General features: G+C 45.1%; 1 protein-coding gene across 1 annotated transcript in view; it reads left to right on the top strand.

Annotated features, from left to right (window-relative positions):
• Positions 1-26964, top strand: part of AK9 (adenylate kinase 9) — a 107568-nt gene that overhangs the window by 60988 nt on the left and 19616 nt on the right. The window contains exons 23-32 of the mRNA XM_056856777.1: positions 1248-1393; positions 5803-6015; positions 8640-8918; positions 12445-12569; positions 14313-14532; positions 16295-16354; positions 19332-19544; positions 20672-20890; positions 21914-22127; positions 25536-25737. Coding sequence (XP_056712755.1) covers positions 1248-1393; positions 5803-6015; positions 8640-8918; positions 12445-12569; positions 14313-14532; positions 16295-16354; positions 19332-19544; positions 20672-20890; positions 21914-22127; positions 25536-25737 — 1891 coding nt within the window. The remainder of the gene's footprint in view (positions 1-1247; positions 1394-5802; positions 6016-8639; positions 8919-12444; positions 12570-14312; positions 14533-16294; positions 16355-19331; positions 19545-20671; positions 20891-21913; positions 22128-25535; positions 25738-26964) is intronic.

Below are 26964 nucleotides of genomic sequence, written 5' to 3'. Positions count from 1 at the left end.
ATTTGCCAAGTAGCAAGATGTATTTACGGTACAGAGCCCTCCACTTTGGATTCTTGAGTGCACTTTGAATATTCACAAAACTCACGTTGACCTTAATAGTTCAGTTTTGTCTTCAGGGCATTCACAGCTTCCCTTACCCAGATTGTCTCCTTGTATAGCCCCAGTCTAGCCAGATCTCAGAAGCTAAGCAGGATCGGCCCTGGCTAGTATTTGAAAAGGAGACCTCCACAGAATACCAGGGTTGCGATGCAGAGGAAGGCAATGGCAAACCATCTCTGAATGTCTCTTGCCTTGATCACCCTATGAGGTCTCCATAAGTCAGATGTGACTTGACAGCAAGAAAAAAAAAAGCCCCAGTCTAGCCTGATCTTGTCAGGTCTCAGAAGCTAAGCAGGGTCAGCCCTGACTAGTATTTGGAATGTGTATGCATTTGCCAGGATGGTAGTGTAGAAACAATAGAACATGTGATATTTGATTACAGGATTTACAATCAAATTCGGCAAGAACTGATACTACCCATTTTGGCTGGCCTTTCAACTAGCCAAAGATCTACACAAATAAAGATAATACTTTCAGACAGGAATAGTGAGACAACCCATAAAATTGCCAAGTATGCAAGGCTACGTATTAAACTCAGAAGTACTTGGTCTAACTCTGATAAGGGAAATGGAATGTGTAACTAAATGGGTACTATTAATGTAAATGTTTAATTTTATTGTCAACATTTTATCTAACAGGTGTTTTTACGTGCAGATATTGTTATATTTTTATACCTTTTAATCAAATCTTAATTATTTTGAATATCTTACAAACAGATATATTGCTAGATTTTACTTTTTTAATCAATGTTAATTTTTTGAATGTTTGCTTTGCTGGTCAATGACCGTAATACATTGAAATTGAATTGACTAGTATTTTGGTGAGAGACCCCCAAGGAATACCAGGGGGCATGTCATGGAGGCAGGCAATGGCAAACCACCTCTGAATGTCTCTTGCCTTGAAAACCCTATTGAGTTGCCATAAGTCAGCTGGGACTTGATGGCAAAAAAATAGTCTGTTATTCAGGAACAGGGTGGGGGATGTCAGGGAGATGAATAGAAGAGCTTCCTGACTCCAGCTGAGTGATCAGTTCACCTTGGCATCTTCTTCAACATGCCAAAATACTTGACATGGCGTATCATTGGTCTTGCATGCTTATGTACTTAGATTTTAAAGAAACATTTTAAAGAGGAATTCTTTGTTTACAGGATCTCTTAAATATCATGGCTGGGAAATAACTCAAGAAGATGAAGATGAAGAACAAGAAGATTTGCAGGCTGAAGCAGAAGCCCTGGCAGAGGAGGAAGAGGAAGAAGAAGAGGAAGATGATGCTGAAGATGAAGAAGAGGAAGAAGTAAGCAACATGTATTTTTCAGCTTAACTGTAATTATATTTTAGACAAAAAAATTTCATACCCTGCAACCAAATATATTGTATTTTAGACAATATTGTCTGTACCATTTATGTCAGGGCCCCCCAATTTTTTTGAGCTTGCAGGCACCTTTGGGATTCTGACACATGGCAGAAAATGGCTGCCTCCGGAGGTTATATGAAACTGTGGTAGTAACGCTTCAACATTTCAAGCAGAAGCTCTGTTTAACAGGATGCCTTTTAATCTGCACAGTCAGTCAGATGCTCTGCAGGGCAGACACCCCACCTAGCCCCTCCTCCGCTTTCTAAAAACACTTGCTGGGCACCAGGAAAGGTGGTGCTCAGCAAGAGTTTTTAGGTCGGCGGGTGCCATGGCACCCATAGGCACCACGTTGGGGGCCCCTGCTTTATGTCATAAAGGAGTGCTAGGATTTGGGATTTTTGGTCAAATTATGTATGGCAATAATGTACTGTAATACTCTAGAAATGTGGGTAATACAAGGATAATGGACATTGTCTAGTGAAGCAGTATCAAACCAGATCCTGGTTTGATTAGGCCCTTTCATTTGTACTCAGGTATACATTGTGGCACCTACCTCACTTTAGGGCTAGGAAGCTGAAGCCAAAGCTGCCACTACATTCCATCGTAACAGCCCATTTGAGATGGAATGGATGTTTGTGCTGCACTCAAGCTGAATTCACATTTGGGGTAAAAACTGTGGATGTAGCCCCTAGAATATGTGCTTGGTGGAGACTTTGTCCACTCAAACCATTTGAGTGTGACACCCTTTATCTGGAGGATGTTGGTGTTCCTAAGAGCATTTAACTATGCATGTTCCACTATAGGAACTGAATTGAGTGCCTGGGCTGAAGGCACTCAATTCAGCAACCAAGCTGAAGATAAGCAGGCTTGGAATTTTTCAGTGCCTTGATGGGAGAGTGCCGTGGAACCCATGTGTATGTCGCCATGGAAGAAAGGCACACTGTAAATGAAATTTTAAAAGATTTTTAAAATTAGGAGTGCTTACAGTTCTTTAGATTGCTTCACACCAGCATAATCTAGTAATGATGGATTGTTCCACATGCAGTAACAGCTGTCCCCAAGCAGAAACATGCGAATCTGTTCTAGGAATGCAAAAGACCGCTGTTGGGGAACAGGGGTTCCGTGTTGTGGTCTCAGCACAGTCCCATGGAAACTGAGCACGTGCAAGCCAAGCATGGAACTAATGTTGTTAAAGGGGCCCATGGTGGGCGGGAATCCATAGGAGGGATGTATGACTCAACAAACAGCAGTTCGTTTTCGTGGCTTCTGTGCAGTCCCACATGGGACTGCGCAGGCGCAGGCCAGCCACGGAGATTAAAAAGCTTATGGAAGAGTCGGCTCCCTAGGAGCGCTCCCCCCTCCCCCTGTCCGTTACCAAACCTCAACGGTTTTAACCGTTTATGTGTCACAAAACGGGGGGGGGGAAGCACTCTTCCCTCAGTTCTCTTTCTGCCACCGTGGAGAGAACAGTGTTTAAAGGTTGTTCCTTGCGGTATTTCTGAGGTAAAATCTACTTATTGATTTTCCCTCTTACCGTTTGGGAAGACCTTGGATTAGAAGAGTATAATTAAAAGAAGTATAATTAGATATGACACTTTTTAAGAAATGCTGCTCTTGCGGCACGAAGATGGCCTCCTCTGACGAGCATCACGACTGCTTACTATGTTTAGGGGAAGGCCATATAGTATCCTCCTGTAGATCCTGTTCATTATTTACTGACAAGTGCCGTAGGGATCGTGCCAAAAAACTTAAGGCGGCCCTATACGAGAAGGCATTCCAACCCGATGCAGGGAAGGTTCCTGAGAACCCCTCCATGAATAAAATATCTAAGGAGGTGTGGGGGGAACCTAGAGCTTCATCAGAACCACCTGCGAAGAAGCATAAAGGAAAGACAAAACATCTCTCCTCCCCTAAGTCAAAGCAAGTGGGCTCGGCAGGAGAGGGCTCTGCGCGCTCGGCGCCGGCAGGATCGTCATCAACCTCAGTTGACAAAGGGCAGAGAAAAGCCTCACAATCGCCACCGCCGTCGTCGTTGGGCTCGCCCCCGAGGCATAGGGAACCTCCAGAGGAGGCTCGGGATCGCAGAGAAGCAGATCAAAGTACCCCCGTACCACCTCTCCTAATGAGTGGGGCCGTAGCCCTCATAAACGCCTGCAGACTGCGGCAGCAACTGCTTTAAGGCGTCCTCTTACTCCCGTGCCATTGGGGTTAGAGGTTGTTTGTTCATCTTCGGAAGAAGACTTTATGGAGGCACCTGACATTATGGAATCTGACCCAGAAGACCTACCGGAAAGGGAGGTCCGAGGCTGGGAATGTCAACCCCATTTCCAAGAGTGGAATCCGTGGGGTTTCTGCCCTCCACCGTGGTATCCGCCATTTCGGTACGGAGGTCACCTGTATGTTGTCGGCGACCATCGACGTCACAATGGTGAGGGCTACCGACGTCGCGCTGATGCCGACTGACTGCAGTTCGGAGTAACCTCCGGCAGGTCGGGCACAAGGGCAAGAGCTCCGCCAGCGCAACCGGATGTCAATCTCCAACGACGTCGAGAGGAACGACCCATGCCTGATTTGGGACGGGAAGCCCCTATTCCATCGACGTCGACAACCGTCGACAATTCTTGGCCGCGCTTCAAGAGCTGAGGCAGACGCACCAACAAACAGGCAGGGAGGGAGCGAGCGAGCGAGGAAGGGGGCCCCGAGGAGGAGGAGGAGCGCGCAGCCCGCCCGCATTAGCTCAGCCCCGAACCACCCTCAGTCTGGGCTGGAGCGCGGCGTGGCTGCAGTCGCAACGCTGGAGCGGGTGGGCAGGAGGCGGAGAAGGACGTGGGGAGAGCGGCCGCCCGAGCCCCAGCCAGCCAGCCAGCCGCCTGCCTGCCTTCGCAGGCGGAGCGCGGTTGAGCGCTTCCCTCCGCAAGCCCACGAGCCCCGGCGCGCCTGGGTCCGACTGCCAGCCAGGCAGCAAGCGCTCTTGCCGGGCTCGCCTCCCTTCCCCTTCCTCCCCTCCCTCCTTCGGCGAACATGGACAGAGTGGAGGCGGCTCCCCAGGCGGCTGGGACGGACGTCGTTCCCCGCGGCCGCTGACTTCGCCCTGCCGCATGCCCCAGCCCGAGGTTGGGTTTTTTTGTGGGGGTTGGGGGGCTGGAGGGTCGTTTGGGGCCGGCAGCTGGCGGATCGCCGCCTTGGATGGGGGCAGGAGGCAGCTTTGAGACAGCAAAGGGGGCTTTTCTCCCCCCTTATTTACCCCCCCTCCTCCCCAGAAACAAACTTGCAGCTGCAATTTTTTAAAGGGGCCGGGTTCAGGAACCTAACGGCCCGGATCCGGCCCGCGGGCCGTAGTTTGAGGACCCCTGGTCTACACAAACACTCTCAAGATGGGTAATTTTGGCCATTAGATTGGCATATCAGACAGCAGGTGTAGACTGCACCCTTAACCTGCATGCACATTCCACAAGAGCTCAAGCAGCATCAGCAGCCTTCGCTTCTACGAGTGACATCACTGAGATCTGTAAGGCTGCCACATGGTCCACACCGATGACCTTCATCCAGCATTATGCAGTGGGCGTGGATTCCAGAGCTGACGTGGCTGTGGGGAAAGCAGTGTTGAATACGTTATTTCGCTGACCATCGCACACCCACCTCCACAGTAAGTAAGCTCGCTATTCTCCCATGTGGGACTGCACAGAAGCCACGAAAACAAAAAACAGTGTTGCACTTACCTGTAACTGTTGTTCGTTGAGTGGTCTTCTGTGCAGGCACACATCCCTCCCTCCTTCCCCACTGTGGGCTGGCACCGTAAAACAGTGTACTCCCCGCGGCGGCGAATGGAGAACTGAGGGAAGAGTGCTCCCCCCCCCGTTTTGTGACACATAAACGGTTAAAACCGTTGAGGTTTGGTAACGGACAGGGGGAGGGGGGAGCGCTCCTAGGGAGCCGACTCTTCCATAAGCTTTTTAATCTCCGTGGCTGGCCTGCGCCTGTGCAGTCCCATGTGTGCCTGCACAGAAGACCACTCAACGAACAACAGTTACAGGTAAGTGCAACAACTGTTTTTACAGGTGATACAATCTTGCAACTAGCGCTTGAGGCATTTGCTTGGGCAGTACCCATCTCCAGAGGCTGAGGTGGGGGAGGAGGGATTGCCTCACTCAATCAGATCACTATTTGATTTCCTCGCCTGCTTGCAAGTGATCTGTCAGAACTGCTAACAGTTATCATAGCCTAGGTAAGGAGAGGACTCAGTGAGAGCAGCACTGAGTACCCAGCTTTCTGCTACTCTCTTGGCCTGGATCAGGACCACTTCGTTTAATAAATGTGTCATGGTCTCAGAAATGTTTTGCCTTTTTTAGGATGAAGAAAAAGTCACTGAGAGGAAGAGGCACATGGGAGACACAAAACACTTTTGTCCAGTGATTCTAAAGGAAAACTTTATTCTTTACCCAGGAAGTTATGAGAATGGAGCCAAGTATCGAGACAACTATTGGTATTTTTCAACTTCAGAAAACAGAGACAAATTTCTGGAATATCCTGAAATTTACATCTCTCACAACAAGCCATTAAAAGTATGAAAAGCTTTCAAAATCTTTCATATGCCAATGTTACAAACATGAGATTTATATTGACCGTGATTATAATATAATTTTGTCCAAATATGTTGTAAGGATTTTCCAGGGCGCCCCCTGCTGGCGGCGTACCCATGGAGCCCCTGGACGCGACCTCAGGCTTGACTTCTTTGGCCTCAGATAAGGGAGAGGGGTTGCTCTGTCTTGACAGCCCCTTTTCTCCTCTATTGGCTCCCAGAGACAGACTTTTCTCAGTCTGTCCTGGAGCTCTCCTCCTTGGCTTCTGCCTGTGCCGGCTTATAAAGACTAAGCCCTTCCTTTCCCCGCCTCTTCCCCCACCTCTTCCCCCTCCCTGACTCCACCCCTTTTGAGGCTATAAAGGGATCTGGGGCTGGCCCGCTCTAGATAGGTTCCGAGCCCTGCCCCCTGGCTTCTGCTCTGCTGTGTCCGTACAGCTCGCTGTGGGGAGCCCCAGCTGGCCAGTGGTGAGGGCAAAGGCCACATGGTCCTTCTCACCATCCTCCCAGCTTGCCGGCCAGTCGGGTGACAAGTGCAATGTCAGCCCTGCCCGAAGGGCCCAGCTGATTGTCAGGGCTGTGCATAGCAGCTTGGGCATGATGCAGTGGCGCCTGCCTGTCTTCTGAGAAGCCTGTTGGCCCTGGTGATTGTTCCAGCCCTGGGGCTTTGGTGGCTACCGTGTGGGGTGGAGCTGCGGCGTGGGTCCTGCTGGGAGTCCAAGATGGGAGAGCCCGTCTCGTGACATGTATATTGGTGTTGTTTCATAATAATATATCTGATTTTACAAAAGAGCTCTTTACAAGATATAAGTACTGGTATAGATCAGAATTTTTGTGCATCACAAAAATTGGTCTAATAGAAATCTATCTTGGCTAATTTGTGATTTTCAAACGCAGTTTTGATTTATGAAATTTAGGAAGACTGCAAAGTAACATGTAAGTAATTACTTCAATATGAAGAGTGACAGCTACACCTAATAGTTTGAGGGTAGCCATGTTGGTCTGTAGGAGAACATGGAATTGATCTACTGGACTAGATCCGAGTCCAGTAGCACCTTAGAGACCAACAAGATTTTGCGGGGTACAAGCTTTGAGAGTATCTGACAAAGGAACTTTGACTCTCAAAAGCTCATACCCCAGAAATCATATTGGCTTCTAAGGTGCTACCAGGCTCGAACCTAGCTACACTTAATATTTCAATTAGTGACTAGTGCTTTGACATTAAGTGGTGATAACATCAGAGCCAAGCTGGGCCCATAGCTGGCCATACTCAGAATCCAGACCTGGGCTTAGAGTTGTGTACCAAAGCCAGAGCAAGTGCTTGACCTGGGTGAGATCAAGGATCCTGAAGTACAGCAGGGAGAAAGTACTGATTGTTGAGTGAACCAGGGAAGGAAAGATGGCCAAGTCCTAATACTTAAACCAAGCTTGGCCAGCTGGAGTCCTTTATTCCTGTCCTGCGCTCTTTGGGCTGGGCTGGACCAGTCAGGTCTCCTCTGAAGCAGTCCCGTCAGGTCTAGATAGCAAGGCTTGGGAGCATCAATAGGTAGGGTTGCCAAGTCCCTCTTCACCACTGGCGGGAGATTTTGGGGGCAGAGCCTGAGGAGGGCGGAGTTTGTTGAGGGGAGTACTTCAATGCCATAGAGTCCAATTGCCAAAGCAGCCATTTCCTGCAGGTGAACTGATCTGTCGGCTGGAGATCAGTTGTAATAGCAGGAGATCTCCAGCTAGTACCTGGTGGTTGGCAACCTTATCAATAGGTACTGGCAGCCAAGAGCTGAAACTAGAGGCAAGGAAATGGAGCTGGCAGGCAGGTTTGTGCCTAGTGGAGTTGATCCAACAAGGCAACCTTCCAAGCCTCAGCCTAAATAGGCTGGAAAGCAAATGAACTTAGCTGCCCTCCTGGTAGGTGTTAAGTTCCCGTGGTCGCACTAGGATCTTGAAAAGAATTATTGTTCTCACTGCCTGGCTCTGGGATGGGATTGCGTGTGGCTAGTGAAGCACTTTGCCTCCTTTGGGCCATCTTGACCTGGGCCTGCTGCCGCCAACTTTCCTGTTCCTGCAGAGTGAAAGCATCCCCTGGGGTGTTCAGAGTCTGGGTTTACATCCTGCCTGGCAGAAGCCTGTCGGTTATTAAAAAGGCCGGTCTCCCTTGCAGGCTCAGGCAAGGGACCGACTGTTGGCAGCAGGCACCTTTGCAGTGTCGGGCCGTCCCTGATGGTTCTGGCCCTCCTCGGTCTCTTCTCCTGAGAACTCAGAGTCGCTGGGCTGAGCAAAGGAGGTCATGGCAGTTCCTTTCTGTTCCTGAAAAGGGCTCTGAGGCATGAGTGCACACAAATCTGGGTAGCTCACAAGGCTTGGTCCCACCCTTATATTCCTGGTTCTTGTGTTAGATCACCTTACAGAGAGTCCATGTGTTGATCCTCTTCATCCATAATTATCTTTGGCATCAATACTGTACTAACAACATTTATTTGTTTTTGAGAGCTCTTTTCCAAAGTACCCGTAAAATAGCTCAGAATTTAACGAAGTATTCAGCTGTCAACTTTATTAATCAGAAATCCACTCCAACAAAAAAAAAGTTATTTTCATATGTTTATTTTTCAGGTCCCCCCTCTTAGGGTATGTCTCTTAGGTTCGCATGGAGCAGGTAAAACTGTCTGTGCCCGGTGGTTAGCAAATAAACTAGGAATGTTCCACATTCAGTTTGAAGAACGCTTACAGGAATTGATCATGCTGAAAACCGGGGTCAGAGTAGGACCAGAAACCGAAGAAGAAGATGAGGAAGAGGCTGTTGCAATGCAAGAAATGGGGGGATCCCCTACACCTCTTCATGAAAGTACTGAAACTGAAATGGAGAACGACGAAGAAAAACGATCTCCAGAGGTAACATTAGAATATCTTCTTGAGCAGAAGGTTAAATGCTAAGATGCAGTATCTACAGGACAGACAAAATGAAATGCTTCTTTACTCAATAGGTGATTAAAATATGGAATTCGCTGCCAGAGGATGGCCACAGGCACAGACAGCTTTAAGATGGGATTAGACAGACTCATGTAGGATAGGTCTATCAGTGGAGTGGTCTATCCATGGTGCGGGTTTACGGGGGCCTTCCAATCCATGCCGCTTGCTGGCGCAGAACACCACGTGGAAGTCCAAGCCCACACGCAGTAGGGATCGTAAGGTGGGGGCTCCAGCCCTGCACATAGATCACCCTTCCCCCCCACCCCCAAAGTTGGGGGCGGCAGAGGAGGGCGATGTATGTGCTGGGCTACAGCTCAGCACTTGGATCGCCCTTCCCTGCCGCCCCTAACATCGGGGTCCCGATCTGGGCTAGTGAGCCTGCTGCGGACTTGCCATCCGAGGCAGACACCCCCCAGTTCCGATCTGGGCTGGCAAGCCCGCTGCAGGCTGGTATGCATGGCCTAGCCCAACCAAATGACATTTATGTCATATCCGGCCCTCGTAACCAATGAGTTTGATACTCCTGGGCTAGATCATCCTCAGTTCAGATAGTCTTGAAGCTGGTGCTTTTGAATCTGGCTCCATCACCTTTGGTTCCATCCAAGCCTGTTGTCCACAGTAGCAGTTCAGCACCTAAGCGAAAGCATAAAAATACAGAGTCAGCACCTTTGGAACCAACCAAGCCTAAATGCCAGCATAGCTATTACAAGCACTCGTTGAGCTCCAGCAACCTTATGCCATTAAAGGTTTTTGAATTTGAATTCTACCGAAACTTTAGAACCTATTGAGTCTAATCTGTTTTCATCTTTCTGTTCCCTGTCTGCAACTGAGCAAGATAACATGATAAACTGATTTAGGCTTCTTCCGAAAAAATTAAAGAAATTGCACCGAAGTCCTTCCCAATTAGTAAACGCTCTTTTTAAAGATAAAAGTATAGTTGACATTCCTGCTTCCCAACTGATTCAGATTCAGATTGTTTATTTCCGGCCCTTAGCCAGATAAAACCAGAAACATGGACTAAAATATTCTTACAAAGAATTACAGTCCGAGTCTCATAACACCTAAAAAAAGAAATAACAACCGAGACACTTCTGCCAATTGGGCTAAGAGACTGTTCTGTGGTGTCGAATTTTCATTGCTGCTGAGCAAAATTTCGCAACCTGTAAAGTGATTGAAAGATTATCCCCTTGTAGGAGCAACTCAATGTTTTTTCCTGTCCCGTCAGGTCCCATTCTCAATAAGAGGGGCTCAATAAACTTAGAACCTGCTTCCCAACTGATTACCAACTCTCAGTTTTATGAGTAAAGGGACAGAGATCCCTTTACTAGTGGAGCCTGAAGTGATGTTATGGAAATATAATAATAATGGAAGTGCAGTATATGAACATGATGTTATTACAGAGATGATGCAAGTTTGACTCTATGAAATTCAAGTGAAAATACTACCTTGGAATATAGCTGGTCAGATTTCTAAAGCCCAAACACCTGATGTTGAATCTTTTTTTTAATTCCATATTATATTACTCCAGGAAACTTGGGCAATTAATAACATCTGTTTAACAAGATATGTAGTATTTTCAGTTAAGGCTTAAGTAGGTATTAATGGAGGGCACCCAAAAGCGGGTCTGGCTTGTTTAATTTCTAACACACTACAATGTACCTTAATAGAGCTTCTTTCATTAGCCTTAGCTGTATATATAAAATTTAGAAATGATTCCTTTATAGTAATATAAGTTTATTTACCACCTGTTAAAGATAAAAATGCCCTTCTGAGTAATTGGAGGGAGCTAAGGGATTTAGTTGAAAGATTAGTTACATCCTATCCCAGAGCTGTTAATTGCTGCTGATTTCATCGCTCGAATTGGACCTATCGATTAACAATTATTGACAACCAGAGGGATGAATGGGTCTGAAATGGAAGAGATGGTGGGGATTTGAACCTGAGACTCCCAGATCCTAGTCTGAAATGTGCGGTGGCTGCTGTTGTGCAATAGTGAGCAGCCAAGCTTAGGTGGGTCCTGCCAGTCACGTGGTTTCTGCCAGGTCTGGCTGCAATGAGTCCTCCCTCAAAAGCCGAAACAGCCCTGGTAAGGGCCCTCCCCCATCTTTTTGCCAACAGAAACAAAAGCTTGAAGGTTGGTAGTAAGTTATGGTTGCCTAGCAAAGGCCACTGAGGACATTCGTTTCTTAAAGCTACAGGTGTTGCTTCAGTTATTTGAGGGAGATTAACCCCCCAATGTTTGTTTTTTAGATTTTCAGTTTTTTCTGCAAACCTGGGTCTTTTCTCAGCTTTGTATAAAGATATGTCTTGTCTGTTCATGGCGCCAATCTCCAGATTTAAGTATCCATAGATGGAGCCATGTTGAGAATCAGATATATTTATTTCTGCTAGGGGACACAGTGTAGTATTTGCTGACTTTAATTTTGCAAAAAGGTACATTCATAGGTTATGATTCAAACTTGCTCATGATATGTATCACCATTAGATACCTGAACACTAACAGAAAAGAAAATGTGTGTGCATAAAGTGCCATCAAGTCACAGCTGACTCACAGCGACCCTTTATGGACTTTTCAAGGCAAGAGCTATTCAGAGGTGGTTTGCTATTGCCTGCTTTTAAGTAGCAATTCTTTCCTCTGAAATGATTCATTGGTGATCTTCCATCCAAGTACTAACCAGGGCCAACTGTTTTAGCTTCCAAGATCAGGCTAGAGTAGGCCATCTACAGAGAATGTAGAAGAGTTTAAATGGAGCCCTTGTTCTCAGTTTTAATCAGCAGTTTGTTGATATTTAGGATAGCTATTAGGGCTGTGCACATTGAGACCTGGCTTGTGGATCAAGCTGGGAAATGTATGTAAAACACCACTGTGTACAAGTGATTCAAGCTAGGAATATGTATGCAGAAGCCTGTTTTTGGTATGGAAAGAGAGTGCATATCATAGTTTGTTGCGACTTTATACGTGGCAGCATAAGAATCCTTTTTTTGAGAGAGAGATAAATGAGCCTTCAAATGGCTTCAGTGTTAGGTCGTTGAAGACTAGATAAACGTTTATATCTGTACGTCTTGGGAAACAAAAAGGAATACATTTAACCTGCTTGATTTTTCATAACTATATGTGAAATACAGAGATGGCTCCAACAATCCTCCAAGGACCCTTCCTTCGGCCTAAGGAAACTTTCTCCAGTTTCAATGGCTCTTCCTCCAACAGAAGAGCCACTTAAATTGAAGGAAGTCTTCTTGGGCTAGACTAGAGGAAGGCTTCAAACTTTGCTCAACGGAGTGGGAAGGGAAGTGGTAGGATCTACCCTACTATGCAAAGAAGCATTTTGTTGTCCTTGAAAGAATCTAGATAAAAAGAACAATGTGAAATCCATTAAATGATCATTTTATATGGTTCCATCAGGTAAAGGCAATATTATATGTTTTCATGTGTTTTGAATCATTTCAGCAGAAAGAACTGCAATTAACAGATGAAGAAGAGGCAATCAAGGCAAACTTGGTAGAAAATGAACCCCTGCCCCCAGAGGTGCTTGACAACATTGTTCCTGAATGGTGGACCAAGGAACCCTTCAGGTAACTGTCATGTACATAAAAGAATCTCACTCTTTTAAAAAAAAAGTCCCACTTCATGTAAAGCTCTTAACTTTTGTCCAATAAACCATATGAAGTCGATCTCCCCTTGTGAGCCCACCTCAATGTCCTCTAAGTTCTGGAGGAGAGCCCTTGCTTACACTTCTTTCCATGTGAGAAGAGAGATTGGCTAGTGCATGGGTCAAGGTCTTCTTATTTTATTTCTTTATGAACACTACAAAATGCCTGACATGATGCACAATAAATTGTGCCTCTATCCTTCAGTTACCATCTGGTGTATTTCAACAGTCTTTTAAAAACTACATGTTTGGTCAACAACCATAATAATAATAATAATAAAAAAGATTCCAACAGTCCAGTCATGCACACGATTTATAGGTACTGCATGACCTTTCTGTTTAGGTGAGCTTTTGATTTTTAATGACTTTGTTTTAGAGTTGGATGGTTATGGCATTTTCTTAGTACTTTTCTGTATTGATTATTTTGTTACTCTATCGTTTTTATGAGCCACAGTAGAAAGTCAAGTCTGAATTGTAAAGCATTAGTTATTACTCATCAGACTGCACATTTTAATAGTGCCCTAAATGTACAATACTTATTATAAAGGGTATTAATCACACTAGATGTGGTCCTTCCAAGCTGCCACCACTGTCCATTGTGGCCGCTAGCTACTGCATAGAAGCCATGAACGCTGTTCAGTGGTCAGAGTAACTCACTATGACCAGGATCCAACTAACTGCACAACTAATTTCATATGCTCAGCTGGGATTTGAGCATATTTCCTGAATAGCAGCCCCTTTAAAACGGAAAGGACTATGGAAGACAGTTTGTGGCATGGCATAGGTGCCTGAATTCAAAGTAAAAATATCAACAACCTAAAGTAGCACTCTGTCCTGTGTATCATAGGAAGCCAGAGTGGAGTAGTGGTTAGTGTGTTTACTAGGACTGGATAGATTTGTAATCTAATTCCCACTCTGCCATGAAGCTCACTGGGTGATCTTGGGGCAGTCATTCTCTATGGCCATTTATGCAGAGCTGTTTCCCCATGGTCACCCCTACTGATTGCTTCGGGGCTTCCTTTTGATTATGCATGCCATTGCTGACCATCACTCCCCACGCATTTCTGCACATTTTGCGTGCGTTTTCTGGATTCTGGCTAAAACAGCATCTGGAAAACATGGGCAAAATGCACAGGGAGAGCGAGGTGACCTCTGACAGCTGGGGAAGGCATGCATAATCTAAAGGAAGCCCCAAAGCAGTCGGCGGGGTGACCACGAGGGTAACAGCCCTGAATAAATGGCCACTCTCTGTGATAGACACTGAACCTTTCTGCAAAATAGAGTAGTGATATTAACAATTATTTCTGTTCAATCACAACCATGCACCTGTATATGAGGTTGGCGCATCTTTTAGACACAAAATTTCCAAAGTATCTTGCTTCAGTACTAGCAATACCTAACACTGCTTTTATTAAATTTATTAATTAAAATAATTATATCTCATGGCTCAAGGCATCTATAGCCTCATCTTCACAATTCTGATGCAGACAGAAGTAACATTTAAAGAATTGTGTTTCACTGACCAATAAAGCCTTTTCCATCTAGTTATACCCATCCTTTGTCCACAAGGGTCTATTTGATGAACAGTTTTGCATTTCTGCCATTCACTGGGAGAAAAACCCATAAGATGGTAACACTTTCATTTTCAATTATTGTTTTCATTTAGATCTACAGGATTTATATTGGATGGTTTTCCTCGAACTGTAGATGAAGCCACTTATTTAGCAGAACGTGGGCTTTGTCCAGACCTTGTAGTCTGTCTTGAAGTTGAAGAAGATGATGTTTCTGATCGAATTCTTCCCACACTTTTGCAAAAATGGCAAGAGAAACAAAACCAAAAAAAGGAAAAGAAGCAGAAGATAAAAGATCTGAAAGCACAAATGAGAGTAATTATTTTTTATTATCAGAAGCTAGGTACAACTTCCATATAATAGTTGAGGGATGATTTTCATATTGAATGCATATAACCCCCCAGGTATATATTTGCCACCCTTATAAACAGAAAGCGTTCAATTGCTGCCACCGAAGGTTTAATTTTCCTTGTTATGTAGTTAATGTGAGGTTTCCAACTTAAGTTAGAGCTGAAAGTCACACCCAAGTATGAAAAACTAAAGACTTGCTCTAAGTTGATGTTATCGATTTTCCAAATCACAGGAATACGTATCTCGGTTTTGTTTTTGGAAATTATCAAAACTTTAGATTTTGAATAGTTAATTTTAAGTCCTTCAGTTTTGCAATAGGTTGAAAATTGGGATAATTTTTCAAACCACCTGGATGAGGGACAAAAGTACTGCATCATCTGCGTATAAGAGCAGATTTAAAGCTTTTGAAGATAGATAAGGGGGATGGTAATCTGCTGAGGAGAGGTTGATAGAGAGGTCGTTTAAATATAAGTTGAAAAGTAAGGGGGCCAGAAGGTGAAGCTAGGTACTGTATAATAGATTTAAAATGGCCTGCTTGTGTGGTTATAGTTTAAAACCCCTAGGAATTATATAAACTTAGACCAACCCATCACTTTATGTTGTAGCTGGGTACACTTTTTTATTTAGAAAATGGTGGGTTGGTTCAGATTGGCCAAGCATAGCACTAAATGTTGTGCAAGGAGATCCTATTGCATCTGCTTCTACAACTTTTGTCACCTCTGCCATCTAAAGCACAGGTGAGAGAAACAAGTATTGTTGGGCTCATCAGTTAGTTTTCAGTGCCGATTTTCAGTATGAGTACAGCAATTCAAATAGCTAGTCTAGTCAAAATGTTTCTGGAAACACAAATGGCCTTCGATGGGCCTCCAGCATTTCTAGCTGGACCAGCAAAAGGAACTGGGTTCAAAAATATTATCTATATAGACATAACAATGGATCGTCACAACATTTTCTTGCATCATATGTCTATTCTCCCTGCAATCTGAATAAGAAATTCCCCTCTGTTTCAGTTCCTTTCCATGCCCTGCAAGTCTTTATATACTCTCTTTTCTGAGCTCCTCCCATCTGACTTTTTACTATAAACCCTTAGTATACAAAGGCTATTGTTCCAGGTAAAATCTAGTACTTGGTTCTTGTAGGTTATCCGGGCTGTGTAACCGTGGTCTTGGAATTTTCTTTCCTGACGTTTCGCCAGCAACTGTGGCAGGCATCTTCAGAGGAGTCACACTGAAGGACAGTGTCTCTCAGTGTCAAGTGTGTAGGAAGAGTAATATATAGTAGTCAGAAAGGGGTTGGGTTTGAGCTGAGTAATTGTCCTGCAAAAAGTAATGTGCTAATCATTGTCCTGTAAGTATCAAGATAATGTGCTAATGAGGGTGTGGAACCAATTGTATCCTGAAGTTACACAGCCCGGATAACCTATAAGAACCAATGAACTCTGACCTTGAAAGCCTTCAACAATAGTACTGTTTTTTGCAGCTGGCCGGCTGCTTATTTTATTCAAATATTTCACACAGCGCAGTAGTATGATAGGAATGGAGTGTGTGTATGACAAGATCTGGGTAGGGTTCTGTAGGGGTTGAACTAAAGGTAATCTTCCCTGGTATTCTTATGTATCCAGTGTTCTCTATCCATGGAAAAAGAAACAATTTTGAAATTGAATTTTTGAGTGTCAGTTGCTAAAAGAATAGAATGAAATAAATACTTAAAGGTCTTTTATTAACAGGAAGGCCAAATTATGAAAAGGAGGGCAGAACTTCTAGCAGTGCAAGCAAAAAAGAAACAGGTAAGAAAACCTGAGGCATTGAAATCACTTGGTAAATGAAATTTGTAAATTGGTTGTTAACATATTTTTAAAATATCAGCAACAGAACAGGTCAGAATCATTTTTATTGGTTACAGATGAAAATTATGCTCAAGTATAATCTTGAAAATTGCTTCAAAATATGGGCCTTAATTCAACATAGTATTTATTACTAAACTATTTATTATCCTATCTTTATTCAAGAACTAAAATTACAATAAAACAGCACAAATAGTAACAACTTCAGAATTATATACCAGCCTGAAATAACCACAATAAAACACCCCACCTAACCTTTCCAAGCTAAAAATCATATCAGACTCCAATAAGGCTTTCTCCTTCAAGGCTTTACCCTCCCCGGAGATCTCTGGCACTGAATGTGTGGGCCTGGTCTGGGAAGGCAAGGAGAGCGTGGCTATCTGGCTGATGTACCGGCCGCCCAACGCACCAGCAGATACCCTGAGAATCCCCCTTGGCGATTTTCTAGATGTGCTTGTGGAGGATTGGCATAGTTGGCTCTCCATGGCCATTGATGAAATCGCACCCTAGGCGCCCTCTTCGCCCCCACAGAAACTGGGCTCATGGGACTCGGGGATATGAAACGGGAGCTTAGACGGCGAGCTTGGCAACGTGCTCATAATGAAGCCGCAAGAACATCTTATAGGACGTTTATGAAATCCTATGGGATGGCAGTGAAGGCTACTAAAAAGGAGTATTATTCAGCCACCATTGTGTCTGCTAGCTCTTACCCGGCACAATTATTTAGTACTATTAGGTAACTTACATCCTTAACAGATGGACAAACAAATTTAAAAGTAAATTCAGCACATAGCTATGAGGCTTTCTTGAGCTTTTTTGCAGATAAAGTCTTGTGGCTCTTCCATGCGCTCCCGGCCAACCTTGACATAGGAAGGGAACTGGAAATACCTTTGACAAATATGCAACAGTTAACATGGTTTCAGTGTACAAACCCAGCTAAGCACAGCATTGATTTCAGAGAGAAAATTGAGAACATTGTTTATTCTGATTGTGGTTTATTTTATGGATATTTTTATGCTGTGTTATGTCCCTGTCTTGTTTTTAAAGGGTTGCTTTTATTTTTAGACAGTTTATTATATTGTTTTTACTTGTAAGCTGCCTCAAGTAGGATTGTGGTGAAGTGGCATAAAATTTTTCTAAATAAATAATTATATCCTACAGAAATCAGCAGGATTTCTTTGACTGTCAGATGGTTGCCTGCTGTAGCATTTCTGCAAATCATCAACATATACATAGTGAACTAAGAAGTAGAGAAATGGAGAGATCTTATATTATAATAGTGAAATTGGCCAAATCTTTGGATACTTAAATCCGGTGTGAACTGGAGGTGTGAACGGGCAAGACAGATCTTTCTACAAACCTGAAGAGGGGCCCAGGTTTGCAGAAAAATGTGAAATTAAATAAAATACATTGGGCCATTAAAAAAACAACAACCAAAAATACTAAAAGGATTGTCTGTAGCTTTAAGCAGTGGATTCCCTTAGTGGTTGTTGCTAGGCATCCACAGCTTTCCAAGGCTTGGTTCTGTCAGTAAAAGTAAGGGGTAAGGCAGTTTCCAGGCCTATTTTGGGCTTTGAGGGAGGATTCATTGGGGCCAGGCCTGAGTCTGGCAACAACCTCTGGGTGACTTGATACCATCGGACTTGCATGATTCAACTAGGCCTGGCTGCTTGCTACTGTTCAACACCGGGTACCCTATGAAAGCCAGTATGGTGTAGTTGTTAGAGCTTCACAGTAGGGTGTGAGAGACCCAGGTCTGAATTCCCACCTTGTGGAAGCTCATTGGGTGATTTTGGGCCAGTCACATACTTTCAGTCTAACCTACCTCACAGGGTTGTTGTGAGGATAAAAAGGAGAGGAGAATAATGTAAGCTGCTTTGGTCCCCACTGTGGAGAAAGACTGTAGTTTTCCAAGGTAGAGGCTGCAGGGGGCGGGGCGGGGGGAGAGAGAGAGACAGAAAGCATAAGACAGAGGGTAGGTTGGATAAGAGGGTAGGAAGGGGTTAGGGTTGCCAGGAAGAGTAGGAAGGAGTTAGAGTTGCCAGCTCCAGGTTGGAAAATTTCTGAAGATTTGAGCGGTGGAGCCTGGAGATGATGGGGTTTGAGGAGGGGAGGGACCTCAGAAGGGTATAATGCCATAGACTCCACCCTCCAAAGCAGCCATTTCCTCTGGGGGAATTTCCTCACCAACCTCCACGTGAGGGCTGGAAATCAACTGGAATTACAACTAATCTCCAGATGACCGAGATCAGTTCCCCTGGAGAAATGGCTGCTTTGGAGGGTGGACTGTATGGCATTATATCCTGCTGAGGTTGCTTCCCTCCCCAAACCTCACCATCCCAAGACTGCACCCCAAATCTCCAGGAATTTCCCAACATGGATCTGGCAACCCCAAGGGCAACCAATCTCTGCAGTTGGGAGATCTGTTGTGGTTCTGGGAGAGCTGCCTCCACCACTGCTGTTGCGGAGGGGAGGGAGTAGGGTTGCCAGGTCCTTCGGCACCAGCAGGAGGTTTTTGGGGCAGAGCCTGAGGAGGGTGGGTTTGGGGAGGGACTCCAATGCCATAGAGTCCAATTGCCGAAGCTTCCATTTTCTCCAGGTGAATTGATCTCTACCAGCTGGAGATCCGTTGTAATAGCAGGAGATCTTCAGCTAGTACCTGGAGGTTGGCAACCCTAGTGATGGGGTGGGGGAAGAGAAGCAGAGAAAGTGACAGGCATGGAGGAGAAAGTAAGAAAAGCAGTGGTAGTAGGGAGAAAGAGTGAGAGACTGAGAGGAGCAGGGGGAGAGAGGAGTCAGCAAAGGTGGGGGGGTGAGATAGCTGCTGCCGCACGTTTCCTGCAGGTCCCCACTTGTTAATTTCTATTTCTTTTTATAGAAGTCAGTTCAGTAGTCATAAAGTAAGTATTTTGCATTTTAGAATGCTCCAGCAAGACCTGAAGGTGAGGGTGACGATGAGGATGATGAAGAAGAAGATGATGATATTGAAGCCGTTTTGGAAGAAGAGTTTCCAAAAGAAGAGGATGAAGTGGAAGATGAGGATGAGGAGCAGGAGTCTGAAGCGATTGAACGCTTGAAAACAGAAATTGCAGAGAAGTTTGAAACAGATTTGAGTAATATGCAAGCAGTACAGGTATTTTCTTCATTGTTTATCATATTATTTTCTGCCTTGACATAGATCCTACAGGAGAGTCATTTTACAAAGTTTCTGTAATTAAAAGTCAGATTCTTGAAAAAGTAGAAAAGTACCTTTTCTGTGATAAATTTATTATTATTAAATTTATTTAATCCAATTTACCCAAGCAAGAAAAAAGGATAGCTCAAATCTGAATAAGCCTCACTTTCCTCATCTGCTACTTTATAAGTAATGCCGTGCTCCTGATTATGATCCTTCGTTTTTCTTTTTGTAGTTTGCTGCTTGTCCAGAATTGGTACTCACCCTCCCCCACCCCGTATATAGTTTGCCAATTGCAAACTGTCAAGTGGGGGTTTAGTCTCTGCCGCCGGAGGGGTTTCTGCCCTGGAGGATGTCGTGGCTGAGACAATCTCTTCTGCCTCAGACCAGTCCGAGGGGGAGTCTGAGCTCGACTCTCCCTCGGATGTCGCCAGGTTGCCACAGGACACACCTTGCAGGCAGCCTCTGGCTTCTATCCTCCTCGGCTGCTTGACTTCCCTGGCCTTTATGCCTTCCAGGCCAGAGAAGCCCCTCTCAGACTCCGCCCATAGCCCTCCCCCCGGAAGTCCATAAAAGGGCGGCTGGGGGAAGCCTCCGCCCAGCCATGTGACTGTGGGCGAGTGACACGTCTGTTCCCGCCTGGGCCCGCCCACTCATCAGCTGGGGAGCGGGCCGAGCCACTCCCGATGGCGTTGCCGCTACGGCGGTGCTGGGGCACGCTGCTCCGGCAGCGGCTGTGGTGGGGCCGCAGCAAGCGGCTCTGGCTGCAGCCGCGGCAGCAGGACTCCTGGGTCGCCTCTTGACTCCTCGGGCCGCTAGAGAGCGAGAGAGACCTGTTGGAACCGGCCCAGCTGGGCTGCCGGTGAGTGAGGGGGCGGGGGACAGGCCTGCGAGACGGGGGCGGGAGTCCCTCCCGGGACAAACTGCTCTGCAACAAACACCAGCAGTTAAGTTTTTTTGTAGGAGCTTTCAAGCTAGCTACTTTATCAGCAAAGCTATACTAAAGAGGCTTCCTTATGTCACTTGCTGTGATATAGCTCTTGGCCATGCGTTTGATTAATGTGATGTTCTGCTTTTGTTCTTAGGAAGAACTTGAAAAAATACTGATACCTCAAGTAACAATAGGAAGTAAGCGAAAACCCCGCATTGTGTGTTACCAGCTGTATAAAAAGCTAAAGGACCTGGTGGAAAACCGTGAAAGCCTTTTTGAGAAATGTTATCCAATAAGTGTATCACTTGCACACAAAATGATAGCCCTGTCTTATAAACATCCAAGCAATTTTGGGGAATGGGACCCAATCAAGGTACTGGAACCTTTACAGAAGGACATGTTGCTTGCTTATCAAATAATTTCTCAAAGCCAGTGATGTGAATTCTTATGCTGGTGTATTGATGTAGTGTGGTGTCATGGTTTGGAGTGGTGGACTCTAATCTGAAGAACCGGGTTTGATTCCCCACTCCTCCACATGAGCAGCGGATGCTAATCTGGTGAACTGGGTTGGTTTTCCCACTCCTACGCATGTAGTAACAGGTCTCTTAGAGCTCTCTCAGCTCCACCAACTCACAGGGTGTCTGTTGTGGGGAGGGGAAGGGAAGGTGATTGTAAGCCAGTTTGATTCTTCCTTAAGTGGTAGAGAAAGTTGGCATATAAAAACCAACTCTTCTTCTTCTTATGCAATTAATTCCTGTATGTTATGAGATTTGTACAATTGATTGTTATGGCCTAGCTAAAGCAATAAAAGCTATTAATAACTGTATGTAAAAACAAAGCCAGAGTCTCAAGGAACTTGTGAGAAGTAGGGCATTGCTTCCCATTCCCTCTCTCTCCCTCTCAGCTCCTTCTTCCTCCCTCTATCCCCTCCCCCTTGCTAGCAGAAGGTAGCAGCAAATGCAACAGCAACCACCAAAGGTCTTCCTGCTTACCAGTTTCTTCAGCCACTGGGGTGGGAGAACCAGGGAACAGCCAGCCTAATGTCTTAAGAGTTTCTGGGGCATAGTTTTTGCATCTGCAGAGTTATCCTGGCTGGTGGCTACAGGAAACATGAAGATGTAGGATATTTGAAAGGTCAGCACCATGGCTTGGGAGCTCTCAAGAACTACAATAATCTCTCTGAGTTGTCCCATCAGGCAACCTTGAGGTAGCATAGTTTAACTGATGGTTAAATAACCTTTGCTGTCAGCTTTTTAAATGGAAGAATGTAGAAGCTTTGCTTAACTTTTGCCCCCTGTCCAAGGCCATGTTTTGTTTGTTAATATTCACTAAATTTATCATTATAAAATGGTTACAGCAGCACTTCTAGAAACCAGCAACTTTGTATTTTCTGCAGCTAAGTGAAGGAGAGGCAATCAAGGCTTATCAAAGTCCTGACACTCCAACCTTTCCAGTTATCCATCGAAACCATATTTATTTTTTTGCAAGCAAAGAAAATAGAGACAAGTTTATGAAAAATCCTATCAAATATATTCGTCAGCCCAAACCTAAACCTACCGTGCCAGTCAAGATTGCAATAGTGGGGCCTCCAAAATCTGGAAAGACAACGGGTAAGGCACTGATTCATAAACAGATATGAACTCTGTTAATATGGTTTTAGCCTTGGAGCATAATATTACAAGATGCTTGCATACTGCATACCATCTTTAATGTCCTCTGGTGGTGGATGATATTGTACAGCATCTGTAAGGAAGGTAAAGATAGTCCCCTGTGCAAGCACCGGATCAGTCCTGACCCATGGGGTGACATCACATCCTGACATTTACTAGGCAGATTATTTTTACAGGGTGGTTTGCCAGTTCCTTCCCCAGTCATCTACACTTTACCCCCAGCAAGCAGGGTACTCATTTTACTGACCTCAGAAGAATGGAAGGCTAAGTCAACCTTGAGCCAGCTTCCTGAAGCTGACTCCCGTAGGGATCGAACTCAGGTCATGAGCAGAGCTTTTGACTGCAGTACTGCAGCTTACCACTCTGCGCCACAGGACTCATACTAGGGCTGTCGATTCGGTTCCATCTGACATGAAAAACAGCTGAATTTTCCCCGATTCTGTGGTTTCCAGTTCAGATAGAGCCGAAGTAAAAAAAGGCGGGAAAACAACACGCCGAACTCACTGACTTCGGGCGGACTCCGGATAAATTCATACAAATTCGGCGCCTCTGAATCAGCATTCTCCCCCGGCCAATGGTGGCCCAAGCTGAGTCTTCTTCTGGCCAATCAGAGCAGGGATTCTCCCTTTTGAATTGGCCAGGAGAAGAGTATAAAAACTCCAGTCCCGAGTATGTATTCATTTCCTTCCATTTTGGTGGTGATGCTCCTGAGAGATCCTGAGCTGAGCTGCTGCTGCTTACTGGAATAGGATTGGATTTACTTCTCCTCCCTGCTCCTGCTGGAAGACATCAACACAGTTTGATTTTGGGGGGTTTCTCTATACCTTTTCTCCTGTGTGTGTGTGGGGGTAGCAGATTCTGTGGGGGGAGTCAAAGGGGGGCTGTTGCGTGTTCTGCCGGGGTGTGTGTGCCCGCTCACCTATGTGGGAGTGTGCGTTCTGCCTTTTTCTGCCCATTGCCACCCTTGCCTGGAGTTGAGTCAGTGTGGCGATGCGGCATGAGTCTCCCTCCGCTCGGCACCCGCGCCTCCTTCTCCTTGGTTTGTTTGTTTGGGGTTGAGCCAAGAGCTGTACTGGTTTGAGGAGGGGGCTTTGCCTGTTCTGCCGGGGGGTGCCCGCTCGCCTCTGCGGGAGTGTGCATTCTGCCTTTTTTGCCCATTGCTACCCTCGCCTGGAGTTGAGTGCAGCTGTGCGGCCGTTCCCGTAGTTTCTAATGGGCTAGCCTGTCATTCGTTTTAGTGCATCCCATGTCTCTCTGTCTGGCCTTTTCTTCTCCTTCGTTTGGAATTTGCGTCTTCAGGTTCTGGGGGCGGTTGTTCGGCTTGATTGCCTCTGTGGAGTGTGATTTGGGGGGGTTACCTGTCCTGGAGGGGGCTGATTGCCTCTTTGCGAGTGTGATTGTTGCTGTGGAAGATTTGAATCCAGCAGCAAGAAATCTATCAATACTGAAGATACGGAATTTGTGCAGGTCGCACTTATGCTAGTAGTGTTATGAGATGCACTTTGGCTGTGTTGAAATGAAAAGATACATTACCCATGCTAGTTACGTTGTTTACTTATGCCTTGAGCATTGTTGGATGCACTTTCGGCATAGTTACATCAGCTCTTAGAAGCCACGGACTGGCTTCTACTGTGTGTGGGGGGGGAGCCAAAGGGGGGTGGCTACCTGTCCTGGGGGGGGGGAAGCTGATCTCCTCTTTGAGAGTGTGATTGTTGCTGTGGAAGATTTGAATCCAGCAGCATGAAATCTATCAATCCTGAAGATACGCAATTTGCGCAGGTCGCACTTACGCTAGTAGCCTTATTATTGGAGTCTATAGAGGCCCAATGAATCGTGATTGCAGTTAGAAAGAATTCAGGTCAAGCACACAATAAAAACAGAGTCAAAGACTTGTTTCTTAATCAAACAAAAATCCTTTACTGTACTAAAATTAGGAAGGGTACCATGGATAAAACAATTAACATCTTTCTATCTAGTTCCCTGTAAGTCTTGCTAAAAGTATTAGCAGGTTCCTAAGGCTTAAAATCCCTTTGTCTATCTCTTAGCCCAAGAGGGCTGAGAGCAGGCATCTTGCTTGTTTGAGATTGAAAAAGCAACAGATCACCCTGCCCCAAAGTTACACCTTAAACAAAAGAAACAGGGTCATAAAAGCAGTTCTGACTTCGTGACTTGATGCACGTTCCAAATGGCGATTCTCCAGCCAATAGAATACTTACATCTGTCTCTCGCGTCATCACCTTGAGACAATTCTAAACTATGGAGGTAAACAAGTTAACCCTTTAACTGCCCTGACAGAAATAGAACTCGCACTGAATCCCTAACACTTATAAGATGCACTTTGGCTGTGTTGAAATGAAAAGATACGTTACCTATGCCAGTTACACTGTTTACTTACGCTTTGAGCATTGTTGGATGCACTTTCAGCGTAGTTACATCGGTTCTTAGAAGCCACGGACTGGCTTCTACTGTGTGTGGGGGGGGAAGCCAAAGGGGGGTGACCTGTCCTGGTGGGGGGGGGGCTTGATTTCCTCTTTGCAAGTGTGATTGTTGCTGTTTTCACTGGTTGCCACCTTCACCTGGAGGTCAGTGTGGGTCGGTGAGTCTCTCTCTGGCTGCCCCAGAAACAATGTGAGGTTTTGCCTTGGATTTGCTGCTCTCTAGATGCACATTAAGGATTGCCGGCTCCTCTTCATTCCAATGGGTGGATGGGGGGATCCCTTCCAGACCCCATAACTCAGGACCCCCTGACCCAATCTTCACCAAACTTGGGGGTTCTTGCAAGTAGGATCCCTCCAAGCTACCCTGAAAGTTTGGGACCTCTACCTCCAAAAATGCCCCCCCAGAGCCGTGGAAAGCAGTGAATGTGTTTTTAATGCCTTTAAATGGCTGAATTTATTCACGAACGCCGAATTTATGTTCTTAATTTCATGCCGAATTCCACGGATCCGAATAGGGGGAATTTGGACTTCGGCATTTCCTGAATAAAAACGGGCCGAATTTTGCTGATTTTTTTTTCAACAGCCCTAGCTCATACAGCATCTGTAACACTTGACAAAAATCAGCCGTCACAATAATCCACACCACCCTGAAAAAGACAATTACAGTGACACAATAAGTTAGGTCCAGCTTTTGCTTAAACAAGAAAGTTAAATGCAAAATACTTCCTGGGCCCAGTTATTGGTGGTGGTAGTGAAGTTGCAAAAATAGCCTGCTATACCCTGCACCTGGCAAGCTTCATATTCTGAAAGACCTTATTTGTTTTCTTTATAAAGCATGAGCAATTCATGATCAGTATATTACACTGATATGAGTAAAAGCTTCGCATTCATAACAAAAAATATTTTGCAGTTGCCAAAAAATTTGTGAGCGTATATGGATTAATGCGGCTTTCCATGGGAGATGCCATACGTATGATTTTAAATGATCAGCCGGACACTGAATTAGCACTTATGCTGAAGTGGCACCTTCAAAAAGGGTTGACTGCACCTGATGAACTTGCCATCCAGGCTCTAGACACTGCATTGATGGGCACCGTGTGCAACACTGCAGGGTAAGTGACTTCCATTTTTTTCAGTCGTGTAGAATTTTAGGAGGTAGATACCATGTTGGAGGATGAGCAAGTGAATGAGCCAAAGATAGTGTAGCTGAAGTCATTAGGTCCTGTGATTGTGTAGCATGAGTAGTCATGGGGACAGAGCTGGCATCTGGATTTCTTACAAGGCCTGATTCCTGGTTTTGTGTGTCTGTTAGATGGCCCTTTGCTGTTGATAAGGAACTGTTTTAAGTTGGGAGGTTGTCTGTAAGCAAAGAAAGGCCAACCGCCCAAGGCCTGTGAGACAGAGATATAATTGTCGAAGGCTTTCACGGTCAGAGTTCATTGGTTCTTGTAGGTTATCCGGGCTGTGTGACCGTGGTCTTGGTATTTTCTTTCCTGACTTTTCGCCAGCAGCTGTGGCAGGCATCTTCAAAGGAGTAACACTGAAGGACAGTGTCTCTCAGTGTCAAGTGTGTAGGAAGAGTAATATATAGTCAGAAAGGGGTTGGGTTTGAGCTGAATCATTGTCCTGCAAAAAGTATCAAAGGTAATGTGCTAATCATTGTCCTGTAAGCATCAAGATAATGTGCTAATGAGGGTGTGGTATGTTAATATGGAACTATTGTAATAGTTCCACACCCTCATTGTGGAACCTCATTGTAATAGTTCCACACCACAAAGTTGCCTGGTTTCTGTAGTAATTACACACGAAAAATTGCTAGTTTAGAATACTGTAAGGAGCAAATCTGATATTGCCGTATATATGCATAACTGTGGAAAAACAACAGCCATTATGGCTCCTGCTTTGTGGAATGGGCTCCCTGAAGAAGTAACACACACCCCTTGGAGATCTTCAGGAGATGCTGCAAGACCTGCCTTTTTGCCACAGCTTTTAAAGGAGTCTGGATTGACAGACATCTTTTAAGGGGGAGGAGGTAGAGATTTGGGGTTGTTGTTTTATTTTTGCTTTTAAACTACAAATATTTTAACTATTATTGTAAGCCACCTTGAACCATGAGGAAAGGTCGGATATAAAATTTAATAAATAAATAAAAGATGGGATATAATTTGCTGTCTTAACCTTTAGTACTCATGAAACAAGAAGACAGAACTATTTAGCTATGTATTCATTGCAGGAAAAACAATTATGGCTAAAGATCAAAATAGTAGAAACCTATCCTATCAAATTAATATGTTAAGTTTATTATAATAAAGATACATGCAAATGAAAAGGAAAGAGAC

This window comes from Euleptes europaea, chromosome 10, assembly GCF_029931775.1.
Source record: "Euleptes europaea isolate rEulEur1 chromosome 10, rEulEur1.hap1, whole genome shotgun sequence".
NCBI classification, from domain to species: Eukaryota; Metazoa; Chordata; class Lepidosauria; order Squamata; family Sphaerodactylidae; genus Euleptes; species Euleptes europaea.
Note: the sequence above shows the minus strand (reverse complement) of the source record. Positions and strands in the feature narration are given on the sequence as shown.